At 36.8% G+C, this 27,278-nt stretch overlaps 1 protein-coding gene across 33 annotated transcripts in view; it reads right to left on the bottom strand.

Annotated features, from left to right (window-relative positions):
• Epb41l2 (erythrocyte membrane protein band 4.1 like 2) overlaps positions 1-27,278 on the bottom strand; it is a 199,187-nt gene that overhangs the window by 66,717 nt on the left and 105,192 nt on the right. For 21 of the 33 annotated variants that reach the window (XM_074074649.1, XM_074074742.1, XM_074074794.1 and 18 more), the window contains 6 exons: positions 21,655-21,759; positions 10,415-10,447; positions 9,782-9,824; positions 8,262-8,337; positions 4,170-4,388; positions 2,915-3,002 (listed from right to left, as the gene is read on the bottom strand). In XM_074074649.1, the coding sequence (XP_073930750.1) occupies positions 2,915-3,002; positions 4,170-4,388; positions 8,262-8,337; positions 9,782-9,824; positions 10,415-10,447; positions 21,655-21,759 (564 nt within the window). The remainder of the gene's footprint in view (positions 1-2,914; positions 3,003-4,169; positions 4,389-8,261; positions 8,338-9,781; positions 9,825-10,414; positions 10,448-21,654; positions 21,760-27,278) is intronic. The other 12 variants (XM_074074714.1, XM_074074727.1, XM_020162568.2 and 9 more) reach the window with 1 other exon arrangement.

Below are 27,278 nucleotides of genomic sequence, written 5' to 3'. Positions count from 1 at the left end.
GAACAAAGCCATCTCTAGTCTGAAGCAATCTTTAGACAAGACAAGGAAACTATTTTATCTGACTTCAAAATAAACACCACCTACACACAAGTAAACTGGGTGATTCATGGTTGTTGCACATAATTACTTTAGAATCATCAGTATTTGTGGGAACAGAAATTACAGATAAAGGGTATGAAGTCAATGGGGAAAAAAACCATCCCTGTATCTTCCATGTCTGCAATCTGACATTTAGCAAGTGTCAGAGCAGCAACACCCCACCCCTCATTGTCTTGTTCCCTGTCCCTTCAAAACACTGTCAGTGTGGATGCCAATAGGAAGCCAGACCCACTGTTTCTGAGCAGGTTTACACGGGTAGAATTCTTATATGAGATCAAGGAAAAGAAGGGAAGGCAAGTCAAGGTATTTCATACCCAGATTCTCTCCCTATGTGGCCACATCAGGCTGGCTGTGCCCTTCTGACAATGGCTCCTCTAAAGACTCTCTCCATCTACATTCTGGCTACCACTCTCTGCCCTTGCACCTACTAAGACACCTTTTTTGCTTAAGAAGAGGGCCACTGACACCTGCCGGGGGAATTCTACTACTTTTGTGGCTTCCATGACCCTTTGTCAAAAATTCTTCTATTGGTAACACTCTTACAACTTATTCTAACTTGAACATGCCATTAAGAACTCTTCAAGTAGCTCATGCCTGTAATCCCAGCACTCAGAAGGCAGTAGGAGGACCACACGTTCAAAGCCAGCCTGGGCTATACACAGAGATGCTATTTTAAAAAACAAAGCTAGGGATATAACAGCTCAGCAGTAGAGCACAGCCTAGCATGTGCAACGCTCTGGGTTCAATCCCCAGCAAAACACACACATACACAAAAGAAAAATCTCTTCCAATAAAAAAGAAAAAAAAATCGATTTCAAGGCAATGAAATATGTTTTCACTTTCTGAAAGCACAAAACTAGCTGAGCATGGTTAATGCACACCTATATTCCCAGCACTCAGGAGGCAAAGACAGGAGGAATGTGAGTTCAAAGCTAGGGAGACCCTGTCTCAAAAAAAATCACACACAAACAAAACCCCCAACAAAACTTTAAACTACATGAAAAGTTCTTTTGAATTGTTACATATTTTTTTGTCCTGTAAGTCAGAAATATCTTTCTTATCAAATCAGTCTAACTGGAAATAGAATAAATGAGTAAGTGGTTCTTTGAAACTTTTTAGTATTCTGTTCCCAACTACAGAGCAAAAACCAACATCAAATAACAAGTAACTAGAACTTGAGGTACAGCTCAGTGGTAGAGTGCTTGCTTGCTTAGCATGCATGAAGTCCTGGGTTCAATTCTCAGCAACTTCTCTGCACTCCCCCAAAAAAGAATTACATGTGTAAGATAACAGGGTTTAAAGAACAGAGACAAGCTAGGTGTGGGGCCTCTTTGCTTCCAGACCTGTTCTTCCTCTCTCTCTTATTCTTGTTTCTTGGTTAACCTAGTCTGCTCTCATGTAGAAATGAGCTAAGAAGGAAAAAAAAACACTCAAGGGTTAGGAAGATTGTAACTCCTAGTAGGATTTATCAATTGCTATCAGGTAGAGAGGATTGCTTAACAATATGTGACATTATGCACGCTTTTTTGTGTAGTTACAAACATTCAAATTTTAAATAAGATGGTATGTGGGAAAATATTTTTAAAAATTAAAGTCATATAGCATCTAGCACTTAAAAATGACATTATCATAGATTAGTTACTGCTCATGTGAATTTACAATTGCAAGTAAAATTGCAAGCAAAAAATAACAAAAACAGTAACTAGTAATATGACCTCATTTTAAAGAGGCATGAGAATTCAACTGCTCTGAGTTTTTAAAAGGAATGCAAGAAAATGTATCAAAAAATTAACTATCTCTGCACAAATAACTTTTATTTTCTTCCTTTTGCTTCTATTTTCTATGATGCATATTATTTTGTAATAGGAAAAATACTTTTTAAATACAGGAAGCCACTAAGGAAAAAAGAGTACTTTGTAAATATGAAATGTGATTAATAAGACAAAAGAAAGAATAATTAATCTGAAGTCTAGAAAGGGAAGGTATCTTTTACTAGAAAGCTTTCCTGGAGCCTTCTCAAATCATATAATCTGAGCTTCCTAAACTCTGTTTGGGGATTGGCAGGGTTGGTAGGTTTTTTCAGTATGTTGACTATGGAAGTACTTTGCAAAACCAAATCTTTCACCTGGCCTCTTTTTTCTCTTCAACTCTCACCCACTCTGTGATCATATAAGCTTAGGATTGGGAAGTAGGGATGCTGGGTTACTGGCATCCTCCCAAACCAACCCCACCATCATCTAGTATATGTGTTCATTAACCTGTTCTTTATACTCAAATTAGACTGAGGTGCTTTATCACCTGGAGTCTGGGCCAGACTACCTCTCACAAAGAACAAACCATACCTACAGAGAAAATCCTGGGTCCAGGGCTCCTTCTCAACCCAGAAGCTAGAAGCTAGGGGTTAAGTCATATTTGTGCCAATTTGTGCCCTTTTGTGCTTGCTAAGATCTGCTCTGTTTTTCTAAAACAGAGGTGGGAAAGGGAGCTGGCACAGAGGCAACACTTGACCTAGCAGAAGCTGGGACACAGAATGATCCAGGATAAGAAGATAAAGAATAAAACAGGCTGACAGTTGAGTCTTAAAAGAACCTACAAAAGGTTATTGATTAAAAAGACTAGATAAAGAAGGAAAAACTAGAGGGAAGAATAAATGATTCCTCCCTACAACCATGAACATCATAATTAAAAAACTTTTTCAAAGATGTTTGAGTGATGACAAATTGACTGTTTCCAAAGTGAACAGCTCTTCTGAAACTGGAGCATTCTCCAAATTTCAGTCAATAGACTGGAATGATGTAATTCTTATTGCATTTACCTTGGCATGATGAAGGTCAACACCATACATGGAAAGCCGTTTTGCATTTTCTAAGAATTGAGAATCAGCTTGTGCTGGAGATAAGCCCCTAAGAACCAAAAGAAACAGTATTACCTCACTGTAGACGTAAAGCAAATGCGCTCACAATGGGGAAGGAGCATGTGAGCTTGGACTAACACAGCTAAGTTTGCAGGAAAGCAGAAAATAGGTTAGAAGACTCACCTTAAAAAGGTGAAAAGAGGATCTTAAGATCCTCTAATCTTAACTTGCTCTTTTCAAGGAACTAGACCTCTACCTTATACTCATCTATCTTAAAATGCTGCTTTTGATAATTTCCACTAGGGAGAAAAGCTCCAGCAATAATGAGTATAAGGTAAATTAACTGAAAATAAAAAGCCAGTGTTTTCATCCATCTAAAACAAATTCTTACACGTTAATTTTATTTTGTTAGGACTGATCATAATGAAGATCAGGATTACTTGTATTTGATTTTTATACCTATGGTAAACAACACATTATATTCTTCCCACACATAATTATTCCCATTCCCATCTATTCCCCAACTAAACAATTTTTAAGCTTTTAGAAGACAGGATTATGTCCCATTAGTGTCGATATATTCCCCATGGCATTTTGGCACCTGACATTTCAAATTAAAATTTTAAAGTGGCCAGGTACTGGTGGTTCACACATATATAAAAGTAATCAAAGGGTGCATGGTAATGAAGTAATTTAAGTAATCTTTATCTAAACCAAAAGAGCATCTTCTGTGGAATATAGAACCACCTGAACATTTTAGTCACTACTCCTACATCTTCACCACTCACATTTCTAATTCAAATCTGGAGCAACATTACCTCCCTGGCTTTCTTATCAAATATAGTAATAAAAAACATTTAAAGGCAAAAGAAGTGTAAAATAAATGACAAACAAGCACGTGGGTATGTTTATTTCTTGTGTATGTGTTAAGGAATGGCACTGCGGGTAGGGAGAAGGAAATGTTGTATAGAAAAGTACTTTTTTTCCAACAAATGAAGGCATTTGGCTTCAAGAACAGAACTCCTCATATTACAGTCATAAAAACAAAGGACATCTCAAGGGTTATTTGCTGTCCTGATCAGTCCCAAGTGAAGCTACAAAAGGTAAAACTGGATAATACCCCCTAAACTGCTCCAAAGTTGAGTAAATTATTTAAAACAAACTATTTAAATCTGTCAAGGCCAATCTTTCTCCAGCAACCAAGAGGTCAACAGACCTGTGGGTTTTATGCAGTTCTGCCACTTTCTCCTCCAGCTCCTTAGTCTGGTTGGGAGCAAACTGGAAATCACTGAGGTCAATACTGCCTTGCTCTTCTGGGTCATAGTCTCCAAGTTCAGCCTGTAGTGTGTAGGATCCCAACAGGGCATGAGTAACAAAGGAGCAGGGCAGGCGGCCAGAGGTGATGTCCTGCCGGAGCTGAAGGCACAAGAAGTATCTGTAAAGAGCAGAGAAAAGAGTGGAGGAGAACAAATTTAACACCATAGCACTCATAATTCCTTAAATTCTAATATTCCTTTGAAAATAAATATACATTACTGGCACTCTTCATATCCATAAAAAAACAATTCCTTATAAGAAGCCTCACCTTGCTCTTTGGAATCCTAAGCTTGTAGTTTTATTTATAGTTGAAACTAAGTACAGAAGGCTAATTAAGAAAATGGAATTTCTAAACTTAACTTTTGGTAATACTTAGCTTATGATTACTGTTGCTGTAGTTTTGTGAGTGAAATAAAAATTTCAGCCATTTAAACTGTCTCCTTGAATTTAAAATTATAATAAAAATTAGCACACCTCTCAAAAGTTATAAAGATTATGAAATATAAAAAAACACAAGTCTTCATCATTTGTTTAAAAAAAAAGCTCAATTCGTCCACTTTGATCATCTCTGCTTTTTTTTGGGGAGGGGGCAGGTGGAAGAACTGAGATTTGAACTCAAGGGTTCTAAAAGCAGGTGCTCTACCACTTGAGCCACACCTCCAGTTTATTTTCCTCTGGTTATTTTAGAGATGGGGGGGGGTGTCTCACAAACTGTTTGCCCAGGCTGGCCTCAAACTATGATCCTCCCAAGTAGCTAGGATTACAGACGTGGCATGAACCACTAGTGCCCCATCCATCTCTACCTTGTTCATACTAATTTCTTCTTTTTCTGAAATTCTTTTAACGACAATTATAACTAAATCTACTTTGAAGCCCTTAGCTGTACACTGACTTTAATATAAAGAGGCAGTTAGCTCCTATTAGTAGAAAAAGTATGCAGTTTAGAAGTCAGGAAAAGCTGACTTTATGTAACTTAGAGAGAGTTTTCTTGAACAGGTATGGTGGCGAACACCTGTAATCAGCTACTTGGTAGGTGGAGCAGAAGGATCGCATTCTAAGGTCAACCTGGCCAAAAGCATAAGGCCTTGCCTGAAAACTAAACTAAAAGCAAAAGGACTGGAGGTTTGGCTCAAGTGGTAGAGTGCTTGCCTAGCAAGCACAAGGCCCTGAATTCAATCCTCAGGAAGGGGAGAAGGGGAGTTAGATGACTTGCCTGAAACTAATTTGCTGCCTATAAAAATGGGAAGAACTACCCTCCTTTGAATCTAAAGGTAAAAGTTAGACACTATTCCCAGTGCCTGGGAATCAATACCTGGTAACTACAGTAAAGCATAGTAACTATATAGTAACGTAGTCAATGATCCAAGTGTTTAACTACACCATTATAAAAAAAATTTTGCTTTGCACCAAATTAACATACAAAAACATGTAATTTGTATTTTTTTTTCAGCCCCACTATTAACTCCTTTTGGTGATATTTAAAAACACCTGACTTCTATTCTTGAATTTCATCCCTGGCTAAAGTCACCTTTGACCCCTCTGAAATAAATGGCAGCATCCTCATTCTTGGAGAGTTTTTGGGAGACTGTTATTCCTACTGATAACAGGCCATCTTCTTCCTGTGGACATTTTTGCCTGGCTTGGGTTTTTAGGACCCAATCCTCTTCTTGCTCTCTACCCTCCACACTCAAGTGAGTTCCAGCCTCTAGTCCAAGCCTCACTAGTGATGAATCAGAAAGCAAGCAAATCTCTCATCACCTGGCTAGTTCAGTTCATTTACACCTGAATTACCATCCAATCTATCATCAGACAGGGCAGGGACTCTTCATAGTCCTACAGTTAGTAAAGTACTTGGCCATACTTTGTAAATAATTTTCTGAAGAGAATAAAAATCTTCCCACAGTCCAGGTATTTTCATGCATTGCAGGAGCTGTTTTTAAGGAAGATTATATCTCCTTGACCCCCTAGAACAACATGAACACAAGTATACTTACTTTAGAAAAACAAATTTTAAATTGAGTCCAGGTTATCCTCAAATTCTCTGACCAATAACAGTACAAGTTCTTTACATTTTATGACACTTTGAAAACCTGAATGCAAAGTTTCCACCCTGTTGCTTCTTTTTACATTATTTTCTCTACTTCTCACATTGGTTTCTTTCTGTTTTCAAAGCCTAAGTCCTAAGAACTTCAAACAAAAACTGGCAAGAGCTTCCTGAGTTTCCCAGCTCCATTTTCTTCACACAGCATGAGAAAGCATTCTTCAGACTTCGTTCTGAATGATGTTCTTGGCCTCTTCTTAAGTCTACCCCACCTTCTAAATGTTCACTCAAGTCACAATGCAAATTTAAATCATGGCAGTTGGGCTGCCAGGTCCCAAATACAAGCAGGTGGCTGGTATACCTGCACTACTGAGGCTTTAAGCACCAAAGCAGACTATCAGTCCTCCCACAACAGAGGAAGCCTGCTCAAGCCCTACTTATATGGAAAACCAAAGCACTTACAGACACCATAAAGTTGCAATCACCACAGTATTATCATCTCCTAAACAAATTACTGCCAGGAGGAGTGTATATACAGAAAGGACACTGGGTCACAAATCCCCCTTGCATGCACTGTTCAAAGACACTCTTGCAGTAAAGCTCTATGTTCTCCACATGCCAACCTGTCAGGGTTTTTTCTCTACACAGCTCACTATGCTGTTTCAAAAGCTATCACTTATTATTTACTAGCTGAAGCTAATTCAACCATAGCATAATTTGAGTATTAGTAGTAATCAATTAGTACAGGAGCACATTCCTACTTAGCACATTCCTTTAGTAGTAAAGGAAGAACAAACAAAAGGTTCCCTATTTTTTCAACCTCAGAAAGAAATCTCTAACATTCCTAACTCTCATGGATATTATATACTTTTTAAGTAAGTGTACAACTCAATGAACAAACTGACATAGCAGAAAGCCATCACAGGCACAGGAACCAGAAACAAGTACAGACCTTCTTGTTTTCTAACAGTACACACACTATACACAGCCTTCCTTGGCAGTGTGAATAACCTTTGAAAAATATTTAAGAATCACCATTTGTACTTTTAACAAAGCTAGGGAATCCTATCATTCACCCAGTCTACAGGGCTAAGAAGTCAAGGCACTTGCTAATTCACAGAGTTCCTTGGCTACCACTCAAAGCTTCAGTCACACTCATGATCAGCAAATGCTGCTCCTGAACTGAATTTTGTATTTGCAACTTAAGCATATGTTCCCATAACCCACATAACATCAGAGGAAATGAAAATGAATCAGCCACTGGCTCTACATAAGAAATTCTACTCAGTTAGTTTTATAGGTTGTCTTATCTATGGGGGAAAGGGATAAAAATGAGAAAAAAATTACAAGCTCAATTGGCTTTTAAAAATAATTTCATTATGTACTAAATGTAAGAGTAAATACAAATGTACATCATCTGTATGAGGCTAGTACACAGCACACTTGGGTTATAATAATAATAACCATCTTAGAATTAAAATCTGAAATACTAAACATCAGTGTCTTTTAAAAATATAACAAAGATGGGCTGGAAGTGTGGCTCAAGCAATAGAAACCCTGCCTAGCAAGCATGAAGCCCTGAGTTCAAATCCTAGTACTGCTCAATAGAAAGTTAAAAAATATAATGAAGTTGCCAACAATATCATTTAAAAAATATTTTATTACTCAAATATAATGAGAAGAACTAAGAAAAAGTAAAATTTCTCAAACTGACAACATTTCAAACTATCTGGGGAAGGAATTCATTTCTAGGAAAACATAGTCTACAGCAATACCACCATGAATGCACCCGAACTCATCTGATTTCAGTAGCTAAGCAGGATCAGGCCTGGTTAGTACTTGGATGGGAGAAAACTTACAAAAACATTGATTTAAAATTCAATCCATGCTCCTAGGGCACAGAAATAAAGAGTTAAGGAAATATTCACTTTTAAAAGCAAAAAGCAGTACCTGGTGATATCTTCAGTCAGTTGAGAAGGATCAGGAGGATAAAACTTCACATTAAAAGTGAACAGCCAAGGAAGATCTGTAATTATGTAACATCATGGTTATTTATCCAAACTACAAAATGACTATTTTGATACAGTACAGATTTATTCCACCATCAGTCAGTTTGCAGAATTTTCTTATTAATATCATTAATATCATTTATAAAACAAAATGAAACGAAAAATAAAATCGAAAATAACATAGGCCAAGGCAGGAGGAACTGAGTTTGAGGTAAGCTTGGGCTACAAAGCAAGTTCAAGACAAGTTGGGGATACACAATGAGACCTGGTCTCAAATAAACAAGTAGTAATAGGGTCACTTTTTAATAAATATTTACTGGCACATACTTTGTATGGTGACATATTGCACAAAAAATTTAATATATACTCCAAATAAATAAATAGTAATAGGGTCACTATTTAATAAATATTTACTGGCACATACTTTTTATGGTGATATATTGCACAAAAAATTTAATATACCCTCCATGTAATGGTAATGAGATAAGATTTGCTTTACCCACAGGCTCTCCAGTTCCTAAATACTCTCCAACCTTTAAAAAAAGTTAAAACAAGACATGGTGATACACACCTATAATCCCAGCACTCAAAAAGTGAGGCAGGAGTATCTTGAGTTCAAGGTCTAGAAGCACCGGGGATATATATAGCTCAGTGGTATAACACTCGCCTAGTATGTGCAAGGACCTGGTATGATCCTCAACACCATCAAAAACAAAACAAAAAAATTTCCCACATTGTTGGGGGAAGGGGAGTAATGATCAAGTGATCACAATAGTTATTCAGATGATTATTAATGAGCTATGTGAAGGAAGTATTTCAAAAGATCCTAATGAAGGGGATGTACAGTAAAACTTATAAGTAGTTTAAGATGATAAAATTGTTTCCCAAATTTCATAGAGTAGGTGTAGATATACTTGTATATAACACATACTTTGCTGTATTTGTCAGCCATGAAGAATGACTGTCAACCAACCATGTCATGAACTATATAACACTTTTATTTATACATTAACATTAATATTTTGCTTTTGTCATGTTTTTGTTGGCTTAGAAGAAAAAAAAGTGTGTGTGTGTGGGTAGATAACAGATACCACTAGTCTGAATTTTGCTAATAACATTTTTAACCATATATAAAAGGTTGTGTGTATAAGTTATCCAGTTCTACACACATTTGAAGACTTCACAGGATCTTTCATTTGTGGACTTGAAAATTCTTGACTCTCATGCTCTTGTTCAATGTGCTTTTTTGTCCTTCTGTCATCATTAGCATACTACCTTTTCTCTCACTCAAAAGTCAACAGATCTTCATTGGATGCTACTGTGCACACACATGTACTTTTAGAGAATTTAAGCTCAATATATCACTATTCTACTCATAAAGTCAACCTATATATTTTATGAAAGATGGAAATAACAGATGTAACAATTAATAATTTTAAAAAAGATTATTTAAATACTCACTTCGAAGTTGTCTCTTTATTTCTTTTGTGGGATCTAGCCAGTTCTGCAGGCAGGGGGAAAAAAAGGTTAATTACCATAAGGAATATCCCAGAAATCAAAATAGAAGTGTTTACAGTTCACCACTTAAGTGTAAACATGTTTTAATAAAGTCCAATTCAAAGCAACTTTTACTTATTAGCAATTTACTGGGCTGTCAGTTTTTTTTTTTGGGGGGGGGTGTGTGTGCGCGCACACACATTTGTAATAAAATAATTACATACTTTTTAGTTCCATATGTCTCATTCTCTTGGATATGATAATCAAACACTAATCCAAATGTTGAGACACTGAAGCATTGTACATTGCCCCACTCAAACACAACCACCTCAACTGAAAGCCAGCTCTTCCTCTTTCTTTAGCCTCTTGGCTCCTATAACTGCACCATGCTAAAAAGAAAAACTGCCAGACTGAAGACAATATTGTCCTTCCTGTCTTAAATAGAACATCCTTTTTGCTGGGCATGATGGCACATGCCTGCAATACCAGTACTCCAGAGTTGAAGACAGGGTCTCAAAAACAAACAAAAAGCAAACAACAACAAAAAGTCCTTCTTTTAAGTTTCATTTGAAGTTGGAAGTCAAATAAGAAACTCACTTTCATGTGTCCTTCATTTCTGCTCTGAGAAAGCTAACAGGAAAAAAGTGTTAGGAAACCACCATATCATAAAGTCCCAAAACAAACCCAACATGAAGCCTCAGGTTCAAACCACCTGAGGACATTTAGTCTTTCAGACTGTAAATAAGAGTCCCACAAAAAATTACATGTTTTTGTTTATTTTATTCACCTTATTCAGGACATTAAAGTTCATTCACCTTACTAATATACAAGAACAAGTACATTTGTAAGATAAAATAAACTGATGTAAATAATTGATTTTATAATAAATAAGTTTGATTCATTCTAAGTATTCCAAACAATGTATTGTAACAACTGTGCTTAAACAGAATTTTATTTTTTTTTCTTTTTTTTTTCTTTTATTATTCATATGTGCATACAAGGCTTGGTTCATTTCTCCCCCCTGCCCCCACCCCCTCCCTTACCACCCACTCCACCCCCTCCCGCTCCCCCCCCCCTCAATACCCAGCAGAAACTATTTTCCCCTTATCTCTAATTTTGTTGTAGAGACAGTATAAGCATTAATAGGAAGGAACAAGGGGTTTTGCTGGTTGAGATAAGGATAGCTATACAGGGCATTGACTCACATTGATTTCCTGTGCGTGGGTGTTACCTTCTAGGTTAATTCTTTTTGATCTAACCTTTTCTCTAGTACCTGTTCCCCTTTTCCTATTGGCCTCAGTTGCTTTTAAGGTATCTGCTTTAGTTTCTCTGCATTAAGGGCAACAAATGCTAGCTAGTTTTTTAGGTGTCTTACCTATCCTCACCCCTCCCTTGTGTGCTCTCGCGTTAAACAGAATTTTAAAGCAAACAAAATATTCATTGTTGCACAGGAGATAATAATAACCTACTATCTTAAACATATATTGAAATGGTGAAACAGACTGAAAGTAATAACACAACATGCTTTGAAAGCAGAGCTGTTTGGACTGCCCTGGATTTTACTGTGCCATTCATCGTCTGCCTCTGGGTAGCAAGGATCCAAGGTGTGCATGGCGCTGTTCTAACACTGGTTATATTCAAACCTCTCAATAAAGAGCCATCAGAGCATGGTCCAATTTTATATTACTGGTGTCCCAGCTGCATGGACCATTGAAGTAAAAGACCAGTGGGTCTGTGTAATGGATCCTCCAGTGCCACACCAGGGAGCAGCTCTAATTCTCCCCTCAGCAAAGAGCCTGGCACTCAGTTTCCATACCCTGCAGCTGCTGTCCCACCCTACAGCTGGTTCACAAATGGGCAGCTATCTTGAGTGCACAAGGATGAAAAAACAAAGCAATTTCTAGCCCAGACTGGACAGAGGCTGGCAAGAGGTGAAAAAAGGTTAAATGTATGGCATTTTCATCCAAGAAAGTAACAACCAGGCCAAGAAAAACTGAATCAGAGATGACTGGTGCCTAACTGGATTGAGAAAAATAATTCCCTTAGACCATCAACACAAAGAGAGAAGAGAGTAGAAGGAAATTGCTGGTCTTAAGAGACAGCCTTCCAAATCTTCAGTGTCATTAAGTATGAGTTACTATAGATGCTTTCTATAGAAAAGCAACAAAAGGCCTCTCTGTTCTAGAAGATGGCGAAAGCAACATCATCTTCTATAACCCCAAGGACTAAGCCTGTATTCACAGCCATCTGACACGTTCTGTTCTTACCCAAAGTACCAACCAACGCTTTTTATAAATACCTGACAGTTTCTACAAAGCATGGTGAAAGTTGGTACAGCACTACAGATCCTGGATTCATAAGTGGTCAGGAACCAGTCCAATTTAGACTGCCATCCTCAGGACACTTTCTATAACAACTGACTTCTGGGATATACTGACAGTTGGCATGGCTTCTTATTTCAGACCCCTACTCAAAGACTAAGTGAACCAAGTTTAGCCACAGAAGAAATGAGGCCTACCATTTGCCTACCGGACTTTTCCCTTTCCTAACCACATTCATTTCCATGCTTGAAAGCTCCATTTTTGTCAAGAAGGAAAGACACCTTTTCTCCTCCCTGAGTCTACAACTTTGTAAGGACTTGGATAGACCATATTACTAATATCCTTCTGGGTACAGTTGTTTTAGGCAACTGGTTAAAACTAAATTAATACCTGTTGATTGATATCTGCCCATTGCTGCCTCCTTCCTCTCCATGTTCTGGTCATCTTAAATAAGAAGTTATATTATTTTATTAGATTTAGTTTTATTTGAATAATTATCTTTCTAGTACTTAAATCAATAAAATCATAATTTTATTGACTATCATCACAAATTCACAAAAACAAAAATGTTTTAATGTAACTATAAAAAACACAATATTATTATTATCAATTACAAATAAATAGTAGACACAAAACTTTTATTTTTATTGCTGGCTTTGTTTTACAACCCTGAATAACCTACAACTCATTGTGTAGCCCAGGCTGGCCTCAAGTTTGCAATCTTCCTGCTCAGCCTCCTGAATACTGCGAATTACAATCATGTACCACTGTGCCTGGCTGACATAAAACTTTTTAACAAATAAAAATTAACTTCTCAGGTCTGTCACTTGAGCAAAGTTGGATGGATGAAGCAACAGACACAAAAAGGGAACGAGAACAGAGAATGAGAAAAATGATAGGGGCAAGTGATTACACACAACCTGGTGATGCATTATGGTACATCATTACCATGTTTTAGACTTAAAAGATCTGGCTGCTACAGCCACAAATACAGACTTAGGACTAAGAAATACATGAAGTCAAATTCTGACTCTCTGTGGCTCTCAGTACATTCCTTGGCTCCCTTAAGCCTCAATTTCCTCAGCTGAAAAATAGGAATCACAACAGCTACCTGACAGTTATTTTCAACCAATTATTTATTCAAATGCTCCTGAAGAATGAATATGCATGCAAAGGATTTTATCCTGTGCTTTTATAGTTGAGGTTTGTTTGGGTTTTTTTGTTTTGTTTTGCTTTGTTTTTCTTTTTTTGCAATACTAAAATTAAATTAGTTTATCCCCTTTTGTTACAAATCCCTTTTCACATTTTTATTTCTAAAAGCGAGGTGTTACAAATATTAAAGAACTTCATATTTATATGGATATTCTTACAAGAAGTTAGTAAATTAAGACTTTGGCTTCATAGAACACCACTGCTGTATTATGGGCCAGATGAAATCAAAACTCAAATTTCTTTTCCTGAGAAAACTGTCTGGCAGTTATGGGCTGTGCTACAGTGAAGACCGTTCCCTTCCTGGAGGTAGAGATGAGACACAAATAGCATGACCCTTCCCATGACCGTAATCACTGATAGCCTGTCTATTTACTTCTATATACATGCTAAGGTATTTTTGCTAAGCTTCTCAGTTTTCCTGATGATATGGATCCATCTGGCAAATGTGTCAAAAGGCAGATTTACCCAGGGCCCACCTGAAACACTCTCCAAGGACAGTATCTGTGAGGCAGCAGCTTTAGTGACAGCTCCAAGAGATTCAAGGTCAGGCCAAAAGGGGCATTCTCTTGGTGTTTCCCAGACTTTAAGGTATAAGCAACAATGCAAAACTCAGAAGAGCTGACACCCTTGTCATATTTCAATAAAATCTATCTTGGTTTATTAAAAACAAAAAATAAGAAGCATTTCTCCAGTTACTTAAGGGCAGAAATGTTTACTTGTTCAATCTGGTGTCCTTCTCAACTTCCCCAGCCGACCAATGTAGCTCAGTGGCAGAACACTTGCCTACCATGCACCAAGGCCCTGGATTCAATCCTCATACTACCAGAAAAAAAAATTATATTCTGAATGAACCTCAGGTAAAATAAGAAATTAATAAAAAGTTACAAGAAATCCTGTAACAGGCTTCCAACAGAAGTAAACTAAAATTAAAATGTAGTCCTACTGTATTAGTATTATTAAATCACCTTAGAATATAAAATCAGGTAGTGACAAACTCACAATGGAGAAAAAAAATGTTATCTTTCTTTCACTAATTTCTAACTGAAATTTACCATTACTGTTGGTTGTGAATATAGCAGAAAAAAGCTGTAGTTAACACCAGTAGTATTTCTTGTTACAAGAAAGCAAGACTATTTTCCCACTACACTTCAGTAGCTACAGATCTTAAAATACCATTCATACTAACAAATACTTTGAAATCACAGTTAAATTAGATTACTGATGGACTGATATATTAAAACATACCTATTACTTTATTCCAAATTTTACAAGTACACTGGCTTTCTTTGTAGCTCTATATGCTTCATTATGATTATACATTTAAAACACTGTTCTTAGAAGCAGTCCCACAGAAATCCACTAGACTGCCAGAGGAATCCATGGCAAGAAAAAGAGGTTTAAAAAACAAAAACAAACAAACAAAACATCTTGCCTTAGAGGGCTATGAGATTTGTTGTAACTAAGCAGCAGAGTAGTTCCAGCATAGAGAATAGTTGTACAAATACATATTTTTGTTAAAATCCTTCTATCAATTAATTAGACAAACTCCTTTCCAACTCTTTTTAATTTCTAACAAATCTGAGGGTGAAGAGACCTAATTAACCATTAGTCTTCAGACAGCTCCCTACAACAGTTCTCAGGAAAAGTATGAAAAATGTTTCTCAACTATCATCTAACAACAGAAATGTCTAAAAAAGCCTCAAAAAATATATGGTCCAATTTTCCATGCAGAATAGGAAGGGCCTAACTTTTGACTAAGTAGCCATGTATCATTTGCTCACTTTCAGGACCATGAACCAGGTGGAGTTATTAAATGAGGGTCTCCCCTACTTCCTAGGCATCTTTGAGATTTCAACTCCTATAATTCTCTCTGCTACCTCAAAAGAACATTTTATTCCCAAATTAAATTCCTAGCTACTTTGGGTGTTTAGGAATCACCCAAAGATCAATCCAAAATGCAGCTACTAATTCAGCAGATCTAGGGTAAGAGCTAAGAATTCTTCATTTCTAACAAGCTTTGAGGGGGTGTTCAACACTTTTGGTCCTTGGACTATTCTTTGGAGTAGCATAGCTCAACATTTCTTTTAATGCAGAAATTCTTGTCCATTTTCTGAAAGCCAAAAGGAGAGACATTTTTAAGACCTCATCAGGCAGACTCTCAGCCTTCACTAATAAACATGCTAAATGTTGACAACTTTCTGCAGAGAGACTAGCACAATACAAGTTCCACATTCCCAAATCTATGTCTGTCTTTCAACTCCCAAATTCACTAAGCAGCTATACTAAAGAACATCAAGACTCATAGCCTTTTCATTCCACTTGCTAACTACTCACACCTGACAGAGATAAGCAAATGCAGTCATCAATCACCACCATCCTATCAGCAAGTCTCAATGAGCAGTTACCCTTAGCAGGGCTCTGACCATACCAGAGCTGGATAACAACTCAAGATACATTCACAAAATCCATTTTCTAGTTACGATAAAGAGTCTCTCTTTGAATAAATTTAGTCAGACTCCCCTGAATCCTCTTCTCAATTAGACCTTAACTTTTGGATTTCTGGGCCCATCTATACCTCATCCAATTTTAGTAGTATCTCCCAACAAGTTGGTTTAGCCAGAATTCTCCACCCTCAATATCTAATCACCCTAAATATCTGATTGGGTTCTTCATCTGTCACTATCCCTCAGGCAATGTCGGGTTACCCTGGCCTACATTCAGCAAGAATCCTGTCAAATCATTTGGCCAGAATCCATGTAAGTTGCCTCTTATTATGGTTTGGATCTGAAATGTTCTCCAAAGGCTTATATGTTAAACGCAGCAATGTTCAAAAGGTAGGGTTGTTTGGGGGATGTGATCAGGTCATGAGAGCTCTGACTTCATAAGTGAAGTTAATCCACCGATGGGTTCAAACTTTGATGGGCTGTTTGGAGGTGATGGAAACTGAGGAAGTGGCATATAGTTGAACAGAGAGGGTCCTTAGAGTCTACATCTTGTTGCTGGTCTCTCCTGAGTATCTCTCTCACTCCCCCACCCCACCCCCCTGCTTCTTGGCCAACATGAGGTAAGCAGCTTTCTTCTGCTATGTTGTTTCTGCCTCACTACAGACCTCAAAGCAATGGAACTAGTTGATCATGGACTTACAATCTCTAAAACCATGAGCAAAAATAGACCTTTCCTCCTTTGTTCTTCTCATGTATTTTGTCACAGCAACTAAAAAACAACTAACACACCCTGGTGTTTACCTTTAGCAATTTTCTATTCACTGACATCCACCATACATACTCTGTTCCTTGCCTATAAATTCTCACTTTTCCTTGCTGTATTCATAGTGTAGCCCAAACTCTCACCTACTGCAAAACCTCATTACAATGGTCCTTATAGCTATTGAAATAATGCTGAGTAAATTCTGCCTGTTTTAGCAAGTATTAGAAAAATTTTTCTTAATAGTTTCTTTCCCCAAAAAACTACCTATTTATTGCTGTTAATTCCCCTTCTGACTAGAGAATCCTAAGATTCCACAGTTAGAAGTTTTTCCAAATGCTTAGACATGTTTTCCTCACTTGATGTACTACAATTTGGCCAGGTGAGAGAATTAACAAATTCAACCCAACTCACACTGTATTACCAAATGCTGAAAGTATAAAAGGAGTTCTGACTTAAATCTGCATTTTTTCATAGGCATTAATAGCCCTGAAAGAGACCCCCTTTAATATATACTTCTGCATAAATTAGGTCTAATAGAAATCTACACATAATGCTGGTGTTGGGAGAAGTTACAGGCTTTCTGTATCACAGTGAACATTCACTATACATCTGGGAGCATGTGGGATTGTAAAGTTTAACTGGGTTGAATATAGAACTTTATTTGAAAATAGTTCAGATACACAAAGCTGGATATTAGAGTTTTTAGTTCTGTTTCTGAGGGAAAATGGTCTGGCTATCAGACAACTGTTTTAATTAATTTTCATAAAGTTAGCTGTGGGTATCAATTACACGTCTAATAAGCATTTCTTTCAATATGGCTTTCAGCAAAGTGACATTGTAATACCTGCACCAAATGCCAAACTCTATTAACATCAAAAATTCAAGACAACTTAATTTTCCCTTTAAAGAGAATCCAAAACCCTCAATGACAGTCCCATTTGGACATGAATACAAGAACTACATGGACTTGGAATTCTGTATATAAAAGAATAACACATTGCTTGATTCCACATAATTTTAACATTTTCCACAGTAAAGTTTATATAAAAATTCTCAACGGACATTAAAAAGTTCGAAAACTAACGATGTCACATTTTCATATTCAGAATGATCTGAAAGGCTTCCAACTCAGTGTCTCAACCATGAAGATACAATACTATAAAGAAACTCAAAGAAACTTGAGATTCTATCTCCATGGAAAATTTTCATAGAAAATATTCATGGGTTTGCCTCACCTTCACTTTACAATCAGTTGAAAAAAATATCAGAAACTGTTACTAGCATGCATTCAGCATGAAAAGGAAATAGGCTATAGGTAAGCTCAGTGACAGAACATATGCTTACCATGCATGAGGTTCTGGGTTCAATCCTCAGGACCAAAAACAGACAAAAGAGAAACTTAACATCCCCGTGTCCTATTGTTGAAGTTACACGGATTTCAAACAAAGCAGGACTGATTAAGCTAAATCCATTTAATAGTAATAATCTTCTGTGGGGCGGGAGGAAACAAAGACACCAGACAAATCTCTATTGGAAGCAAAAAAGATTTTTTTGCTGAAATACACTGAGGAATGGCTCTTGTCTATATTGCAGAAGGAATAAAAAATACACAATACGAAAGCTACAAAAGGACATGAATCATACATAAGTAATTATATTGCTGAAAAGTGAATGTCTCAGGAAGGACACTCCACTCTCAAAGTCCTTGAGTTAAAATAATGCCTAAGTATAAAATGTACATCTAATTTTTAAGCACCTTCATCTGAGAAAATACAAAGTAAAATAAGGAATTCCTTAAGCAGTACTGACAATGAGAAAACCTACCCAAGCCTATCCTTATCTTATTCTCTGCCTTAATGACCTTAACCTCTCCTTGACTTCAGCCATCCCCTTCCATGGCCAAACCCTTTATCTTGTCACCACACAATTCTTTTATTAGAATTTATCATCCCATTTTCAGATGCAATCATATGTTAATGAGGAGGAAGGGTAATATACAAATTAAGGTTTGTACTAACGGTGTTGATGACAGAGGAACTGTCAATTCCCTTCACCTGAGTTGAGAGCAGGCAGGGTGATAGAAAACAGTTAAAGAAAAGCTCAAAGGAGGATACGTAAGGTGGCTCTTAAGGGAAAGCAGGCATTCAGATAGCAAATGAAAGGGAAGGACATTCCCAATGTAAAGAATAATATGTACAAGCAATACCAGCAAGGCTCATTTTTGGTGGTACTGGGGTTTGAACTCAGGGTCTCACACTTGCAAGGCAGGCATTTTACCACTTGAGCCACACCTCCAGCAAAACTCATTTCTGGGAGAGAAATTTGGTATATATGGAATATGTATTTGTGTGTGAAAGATCACTGAGAAGTAAAGCTCAAGTATACTGAGGTTATATGACCAACTAACGAAAAATCACACCAAAGGGGTTAGACTGCATCTATTGAGTGATTCTAAGCCAGAGAATACCAACATCAGACAGGACCATAGGGGCCTAGTTATTCCAGCTAACCCAGAGGAAAAATCCAGCTAAGAAGCTACTGAGTAAGTCAAAGCAAGAGTTGTCAGAGACCTAAACCAAAGCAAGATCTGTGGACAAAGAAAGCAGGAAAGAGATGTTAGCAGAAAAGAGAACTGTTAACTGATAAGCAACAGAAGGGGGTAAAGGGAAGGAAGAACTGTGGACTCACTCTTCAGGGAACAGATGTCATTTAAGGGGAAGATGACCAGTTTGCTTTTAAACAGTGGAAGGTAGTGCCAGTAGATCATTAAGTATATATGGGTCTGACAATCCTGTGTAAGATATAGTCAAGACACATTTTTGGGTGTTAAACTTAAAAAAGTGAATCTTATTCTCTAAACACCGCTTATTCCTATGCAAAATGAATGTTCCAGAAATGCCATATTGCTTAATATAGTTTATCCCATTTCTAACAGAACATGTTATTCTACATATTGCAGAAAATACTGAATTGTCTCCATACTTTATAAAGATTAAATGTTTCAGTGAATGTACCAATATGTAATCTCAGAAGGAAATCCAGAGATAATGACAGCCAAATTCCCATCACTTTCTCTCTTACCTTTGAAGGCCAACAGAAAAGCATGAATGCAAACACTATGAAGCTCAACTTACAATTTACAGCATTAAAAAAGAGAAGTGACCCAAACAATGTATGCACATATGAATAAATTTTTTAAAGTACCTAGTTTATTTAGTCGAATGTGCAGTTGCTTCTAAAGAATACTCTGAACAGTTCTAATAAAAACACACACTATTCAGCAGGAAGGCATGGAACTTAATTGCCTTTGGTCTAAATATAGAATAAACCCACAAATTAGGTATCCAGGATTTAAAAGTGAGCAAGTAGGGAACATTAACATATAATTATCATCCTTAGTAGCCTTTAATTCCATTAAATTACATGTAAATACAAACAATGATGGCATGTGAAGAAAATAACAAAATTCACACTTATGTTCTTCTAATGATTGTTCTCTTCTACTGAATGTTAGATATTGGACAATAATTCCTTTCACCGTGACCAAGTGCTCTAGACATCACCAGACAAAATGATGATAATGGTGAGTCTATTTATCCATAGCCACAATAAAACAGGCTAAAAGGGCTTCCTCTAAAGGATGCAACTCTGGGCCAAACTTGTAGTCCTCACTCCTACATTCAGCATCTTCTCACACAGTAATTCCCAAGACTCGGAAGGTGAAGCAGAAGAGAAAAAGCCCTTTTCTGCAAGCATAGTAGTGCATGCCTGCAATCCCATTTACAAAGAAGGCATATTTAGGAGAATTAAAGTCCAAGGCCACCATGAGGCCAGCCCAGGCAAAAGCACAAAACCCTACCTCACAAACTAAAGCAAAAAAGAACCAGAGCTGTGCGTCAAGTGGTAGAATACTTGTTTATTAGCAAGTATGAGGCCCTCAGTAAAACCCAAGTACTGCCCCCCAAAAAGAAAGCCCTTTTGTTAACAGGGAGGGAAGGCTACAGGTTAACTCTGGCTCTGTCAGACTGGTTAGTATTTCTATCTTTAACTTACTTATAAAATTGAGAAGCCCTGAAGTGGCCTGGAATTAGCATTAACCATCAGACCCATCTGATGCTCTTGCTTAGTACCTTGGGAACCTAAAATGATCTCCACACTCCTGATGCCACGGCAGGGCAAACAGCACCTTCAACTCACACAGGCACTACACTCTATCCACCAAGGCACTATCTCCCTGTCAACAAGTACACCTGGGTACTCTTACTCTTGACACTCCTTCCAATGCACCTGTTTTCTGGCATGCTTAATGCATAGTACACAGGTGACTGCACATCTGTATGTTGACAAAAATCAGCAAACTTGACTAACCACTATATAAGGCACCAAAAGTCACATAGCAGGACATGATTGAGATAATACCATTCTTAAGTCTGTTGTCTTTATGCTAGAGCATCCATTTTCCCACCATTAAAAACCATTTACCTCAGGCAGGGCCTGGCATGGTGGTTCACACTTACAATCCTAGCTATTGGGAAACTAGGCCCCTGCCAGGGGTATCTCACCAGATCTCCACCTTAATCAATAAAAAGTTGGGTGTGGTGGCCCACCTGTAACAGCAACATCCTATTTGAAAGCAGAAAGGGCTTGGGGTGGCGTTCAGGTTTATAGAGTACCTGCCTGGCAAAAGCAAGGTCCTGAGTTGAAACCTCAGTATTCCCAAAAGTAAACAATAAAAATAAATAATTATTTTAAAAATACTTTTCCTGCACAAATTCATTACATGACTTGACTCCACTAGGAGTTCAAGAGCTAAAACTTTAACTTAATTTTAAAATTGATTCTTTCAGTCTCAAATAATTAACACTGGAAAAGACATTCCATACTGCCTGTTCATGATATGTAGAAAGTTCTCATGCACACATGCTCACAATGCCAACTTATAGGTAGCTGTCACACAGATAATCTTAAATTTCTACAATGAATATGTTAAAATAAATCATAATAAACACATAAGTTATCTTAAAGCTAAATTTTATACTGAGATGGAACTGGTTAAGAAAATATAGTACCTTCTAAAATAAAGATGAAAGCACTTACTTTTTGCTCAGAGTTTTCCTGAAACAAAAGTCCAAAGTAGTCCTTTTCCAAGAGGTTGAGGTGTTCACACACTTTGTCAAATACTACTTGTCCCTTAGCACGCTTCTGCAGAAAAAGAAAGAATCTTTATTTTTCAAGCACTAAAGATTGCATGATTTACTACAACTTAAAAATATAGTGATTTTTTTTCATTTTAGCCCTCCCATTCCACCCACACATGCAAAGTATAAATTCTGAAATGAAAACATGATCAAATGCTCTCTGCTTTATTGCTACTCTATATAAATAGAACTAAAAAGGCAAAATACTGGGGGTTCATTTATTTTTAAAACAGTATAAAATGTGTTCAAAGTGCTTCTCTCGATACCTAAAGATGATTCCTGACATACCTAGAAAGTATACTTCCCCAGGAAAACTGTTTAGTCCTATTATTTCATGTAAGTTAATCTATCAACACTCAGGTTTGGTTTTTGTTGTTGCTGTCCCATAAGTTTTGAGGAACACAAGTTTTTTTGATGCAAGCTACGCTTCTACTCACAGCTTCCTGGAGCTGTACGTGGCATTCACTGTGTAGGATGTATTTTTTAAGTAGGAGATTATAGAACTGGAACAATAAATCAACTGCCTCTAAGGATTCTGGATTTCACTTACTTTTGCCTTAAATAGCTTTTTTTTTTAATTTAAGAAGGTGCTGTGAACAAAGATGTAAAAACCTTTGACAGCCATAGAAGCAAAGCTCATTGTCTACTCAGTGGCAAAACAAAATCAACATGGTGACTCAATTACAATTGTGATGCATACCCCTTGAACACCTCCACTACAAGATCCAGTCAGACACATGCCTCCTCCCCACACACACTGACTGGACTGCCAGTGAAAACAGAACAAGCCATGAGACTCCTCAATCCCAAAATAAATGCCCCTCACTATCAAAATATTTATATGTTTGTTCATTCACTTGTAAAATTTAATGTTCCACACAGATACACATCTTAAGAAGAATCTGATACTTCTATTAGTAAACCTTTTATAAAACATTTCTTTTAGAAATAGAATTACATCATCAAATAGTAAAGGGAAGGAGAAAGCCACACAGGTTATATTACCTTGAGCAATATACTACCCACATCAGTAGGAATTCACAAATAGGATTTAGCATTTGATTAAATTACTAACATAGACATATGTTTATATGTCTATTATAGTTAAAATATATACAAATAGAAATAAAGAATATTAAGATTCTGTAGGCCAAAAGTCAAAGTCCTAAATATATCTCTATTAACTACAAGTTATGTGACCAGTGGCAAAACTCAACTTCTGTTTGCCTTAGTTTAAACAGCTGTGAAGCAGGGATATTAGAACCTGTCACAAGGTGTGTGGCAAGTACTAAATTATAATACATAATGATCATTTATGATGTTATTTGAAATTAGAAATATTTAAAAGGAATATTTAACAATGTCTATAAAATACATACTTCACTTCAAAGAAAAAATACATTCCAACATCAGCTTAAAGTCAATTTTACTAAATCATATCTTCTCACTGATTCCCATGTCTAAACAGAACTATGATCTCCTGAACAGAATTCCTCTAAAAAACTAAGATGACAACAACCACAAAGCTCATACCCATAATTTGATGTTGGTACACTGGGCATTACACCAAGCACCAGCATGGGACTGGAGTCATACCCAGTTCCTCCATCATTCAACATTTCGTGAGCATTCTATTAATAGACAAGTGTGACAATGAGGAAACTGCTTCATCTCCTTCTCTGTAAAGTGGTATCTCTCAGGTCACTGTGAGAGTGGAATTAACTCAAAGAAGCAGGATATGACAAAGTGCCTCAATCAATCATAGCTGAATTATGATCCCAAGTGTTCTCTCACTAGTCCACATCTAGCAAAAATCAAAATACCTTCTAGATGTCCAAACTGCTCCATTCTCTCTTTCCCTCTTTGAGAAGATATTTTAAATAGCTGACTACAGACTTATTACCTAAGGATCTATTCAGCATTTCCACCCTCCATGAACTCAAATTCTGTCAGGAAAGACAAAAACACAACAAGAAGGCACAAGTTGAAAGATGTGTGTACAAAGTGTGATGGGAATACCCAGAAGGGAATGAAGAACTGTGTGTGAGAAAAATAATAGCTTCACCAACAATGTGACATCTGAAGTGAATCTTAAAGGAGGAAATGATTTTCTAAGGTTATTTAACAAGAGTTGTTTTTTTATTTGCATGTTTATTAAATCCTCACAGAGTCCATTTCTGTTCAAAAGATACTGTAGGACACAGCAAGATGAAAGAGGAAGGCATTCATAATCAACAAGCCATGCATTTAGATGGCGAGGTACACTGTCCACTTCGGGTGGCCAAGGGGGTTACCAAGCTAGAAGGCTAACTAACATACACTGACCCAGAATCTAACAAATTTCAGTTCCTAAGGAAAAAATGATGAGTAAGAAATAATTTCCTGACCTCAGGAAATTTACATTCAACTGGCAGAGACAGAAAATAAATAAGAAGCAAAGAAAAAAAATGCCTATGTATCTACCACCTTAAAATGGTGATGAGAAAATTAAATGACGTTAATTTAAAATGCTTGGCACATCTCATGAATTCATTAAAGGGCTACTGAAATCATGGGATCGTTTTGAACTTTCCTAAAACTGATCTTAAATGATTAAAAACCTTCACAGTTATTTAATCTAATCATCTTATTTAACAAATGAGAAAACTAAGGTTACAGAGAGTTTAAATGATCTAATTTTCCAGCCTGACATTCTAAATTTCTTTTAAAGAATTAAATTCTTATAAATGTTAGTATTTTATACTTCTATCCAGGAAGGCAATTTTTTTCTTATTTTCTTTTTTGTTGAGTCAGGATCTCATTACTGTAGCCCAGGCTGGCCTCAAACTCACAATCCTCCTGCCTCAGCCTCCTAAATGCTAGAATTAGAGGCAGTCACATCACTGGGATTACAGGAGTGCATGCCTGGTCATTGGTTTATTTACTGATAAGCAATTTGAGTTTTCTTGCATGAAAGGACTAAGAATACCCATTTGTTGACCAAGCAAAATAACAGACATTTTGCTTTACAACTTGCACCAAAGACAACAATACACATAGCTGGTTCATTAGCTGTGAAAGCAACTTGAGAGATTGCCCCAGGTAGGATTCCACTAACTTGCCAAAATATATCCAAAATTCTTTCTTTATCTTGATAATTTCCAAGGTCTAGTTCTGCTTCTAGATGAATCTTCAAATTTTCCTTTCCTGCGAAAACTATTCCAATCTCCTAATATTTCACCTTTCTCCTTTAAGAATTTTATTTCATGTCTGGCACTTATTCTTATATTTTACCCCTTTGATATTTATTACTTCCAATGGCTGAGTTGTGTTTTTTTTTTTGTTTTATTTTCTTTTTTAAGAAAAAGGGTATCCATACCTCCTGAAATAGCATCTCACTGACTAATTGGCTCACTAATAGGCCAAAAGCTATTTATTGGACAGAATGGCTCATGTCATTAATGTCAGGCAAAAAGCTGGCAAAAATGAGTTTGGAATTCAAGCCTCCTGGCTCACAATCACACACAATCTCCTGGACCCTAGTTCGTGGCTATCAACGCATACATATTCAATGAACTAAACACACACTGCCAGTTAGATTCTGGGAGTCCAGCCACAGACCTACATTTTATTTTTGGAATTCTATATTGCAATAAACTCTTCGTTGGCAAATGAGAACATTTCCAAACACTTTGGGGGGAATGAGAGTCATGACATAAGCAGAAAGGCAATCTGCCCCTTTCTCCCAAGAGCAGGCCATGGTCTTAGGTCCAGTAGGGTTTTTTAGTCTTTATGCGTTACTCCAGTTTTACTGTTATTTTTCCTTACGATATGAAGCACTGTTGTCGGAGGGCGGGGAAGGCAGGCAGTACTGGGGTTTAAACTCAGGGCTTTGCACTTCAGCCATACCTCCAACTCTGAAGCATGCCTTTGCTTTCTATCTGTTCTTACAGTAGAACCTTTATAGAGTAAAATTATGTCAATCTCTGTTCTAATAATGTAGCACTAAGTTCATCAAACAATAACAACCATACCATTGCTCATAAAACTTGGCAAGCATATCTCAAAGTGTGAAATCTTATTTTCTATAATAAATGCCAACAAGCTTAGCAATATATTTTTCCCACATGTTCTTCCTAATCCAATTTACAACACTGATCAGCAATATAAAATCAAAGAGCTGGGGTTTAAAAAAAAAGTCCTTTGGTCTACTTTTCAGGTATCAGACTTTTGGGGAAAGAAGAGGCAAAAGACTAATACATTACAGACAAAGGAGAAAGACAAAGCAAGATGATCTAGATGGGTTTAAAAAATCTTTTTTCAAGGACTGAAGACTTTTGGGAAGTTTCTTTAAAAAAAAAGTAAAAGAAACTACAACAGACCCAGCTAAAGAGAGGCAGGTTGGAATCTGAGACACTGAGCAAAGTCCTCCATGTCTGTGCTGTTATTTGTGGCATTCATTATTGAAGCCAAAATATGACATTTCTGGAGGCTTCTCAACTTGGAGGAATTTGTGCAACTGCTTATCCAGCAGATTGCAGTGGATGCCACACACTACTGGCGTTTTATAAAACACCATCACTGTCTCAGTGTAGGTCCCTCCACACTGCAGTTATTGTGTGCTGAAGAGCCGGTGATGGGAAATGCACAATGCAATCCATACATTACAGCCCAGAGCTCTAAACTACACTGTGCAAATATAAAAGGCCAAGGAAAGAAAGGTATGCACAGAGCTAACATAACAACTGATATATTGTTATATTGGGGAGGAGGAGATCAAATAAAACTATATGCAAGAGGAAAGAGAATGTCAAATAGTCTAAGGCCATGATTTATCAGATTAATTCTTGTTTTTACCAATCTGAGTCAGCTGTCAAGCTACCCTAACCCGGAAGTTCATTCAAACCTCAGCAAAATCCCAGGCCAGTGATTCTGTATATATGTTTAAAACACAATTCCCAGAAGCAAATGAATTATTTATGGCAAAAAAAGATTTTTCAGTGAAGTCTACCTCATCATTAATGAGTATTAAGTAAGAAAAAACTTTTTCAACTATTCAAAAAAGATAAATATGTATTATAAACAAAACAAACATATACATGTAGATATATATTATTAAACAAAATTATCAATCAAAATATTTTAACAAACTAAGTGCAAATTTTTAGTTTTAAAAAATTTTAACTCTTCAATCTTTATAACTATATCCTATATTCTAAGATAACTGTAGTTTTTCTTTCTTGCAATCCAAGAGTCTTCAACAATTTTCAGGACACAAGAATCAGCTGTTAGATGAGAGTGTGCCCACAGGGAAAACTTCGATTTCCACCCTACCAAACGGGTGCAGGAGGCCATTCCTCTCAACTACATGAAATGTAAATATTCATATGCAAACCACACAAAGAATGATACTTATTTTTAGCTTAAACAAAATAATGATAAATACCCTTCAATTCTAGTGTATGTCAGATGCTCAGTCATTCATAAAGCAGAATTCTGTAGACAACCCTTCAATGTCTTTGTTTGGTAATCAAAATTTACTGT

Source organism: Castor canadensis, chromosome 1 (assembly GCF_047511655.1).
Source record: "Castor canadensis chromosome 1, mCasCan1.hap1v2, whole genome shotgun sequence".
NCBI lineage: Eukaryota > Metazoa > Chordata > Mammalia > Rodentia > Castoridae > Castor > Castor canadensis.
Note: the sequence above shows the minus strand (reverse complement) of the source record. Positions and strands in the feature narration are given on the sequence as shown.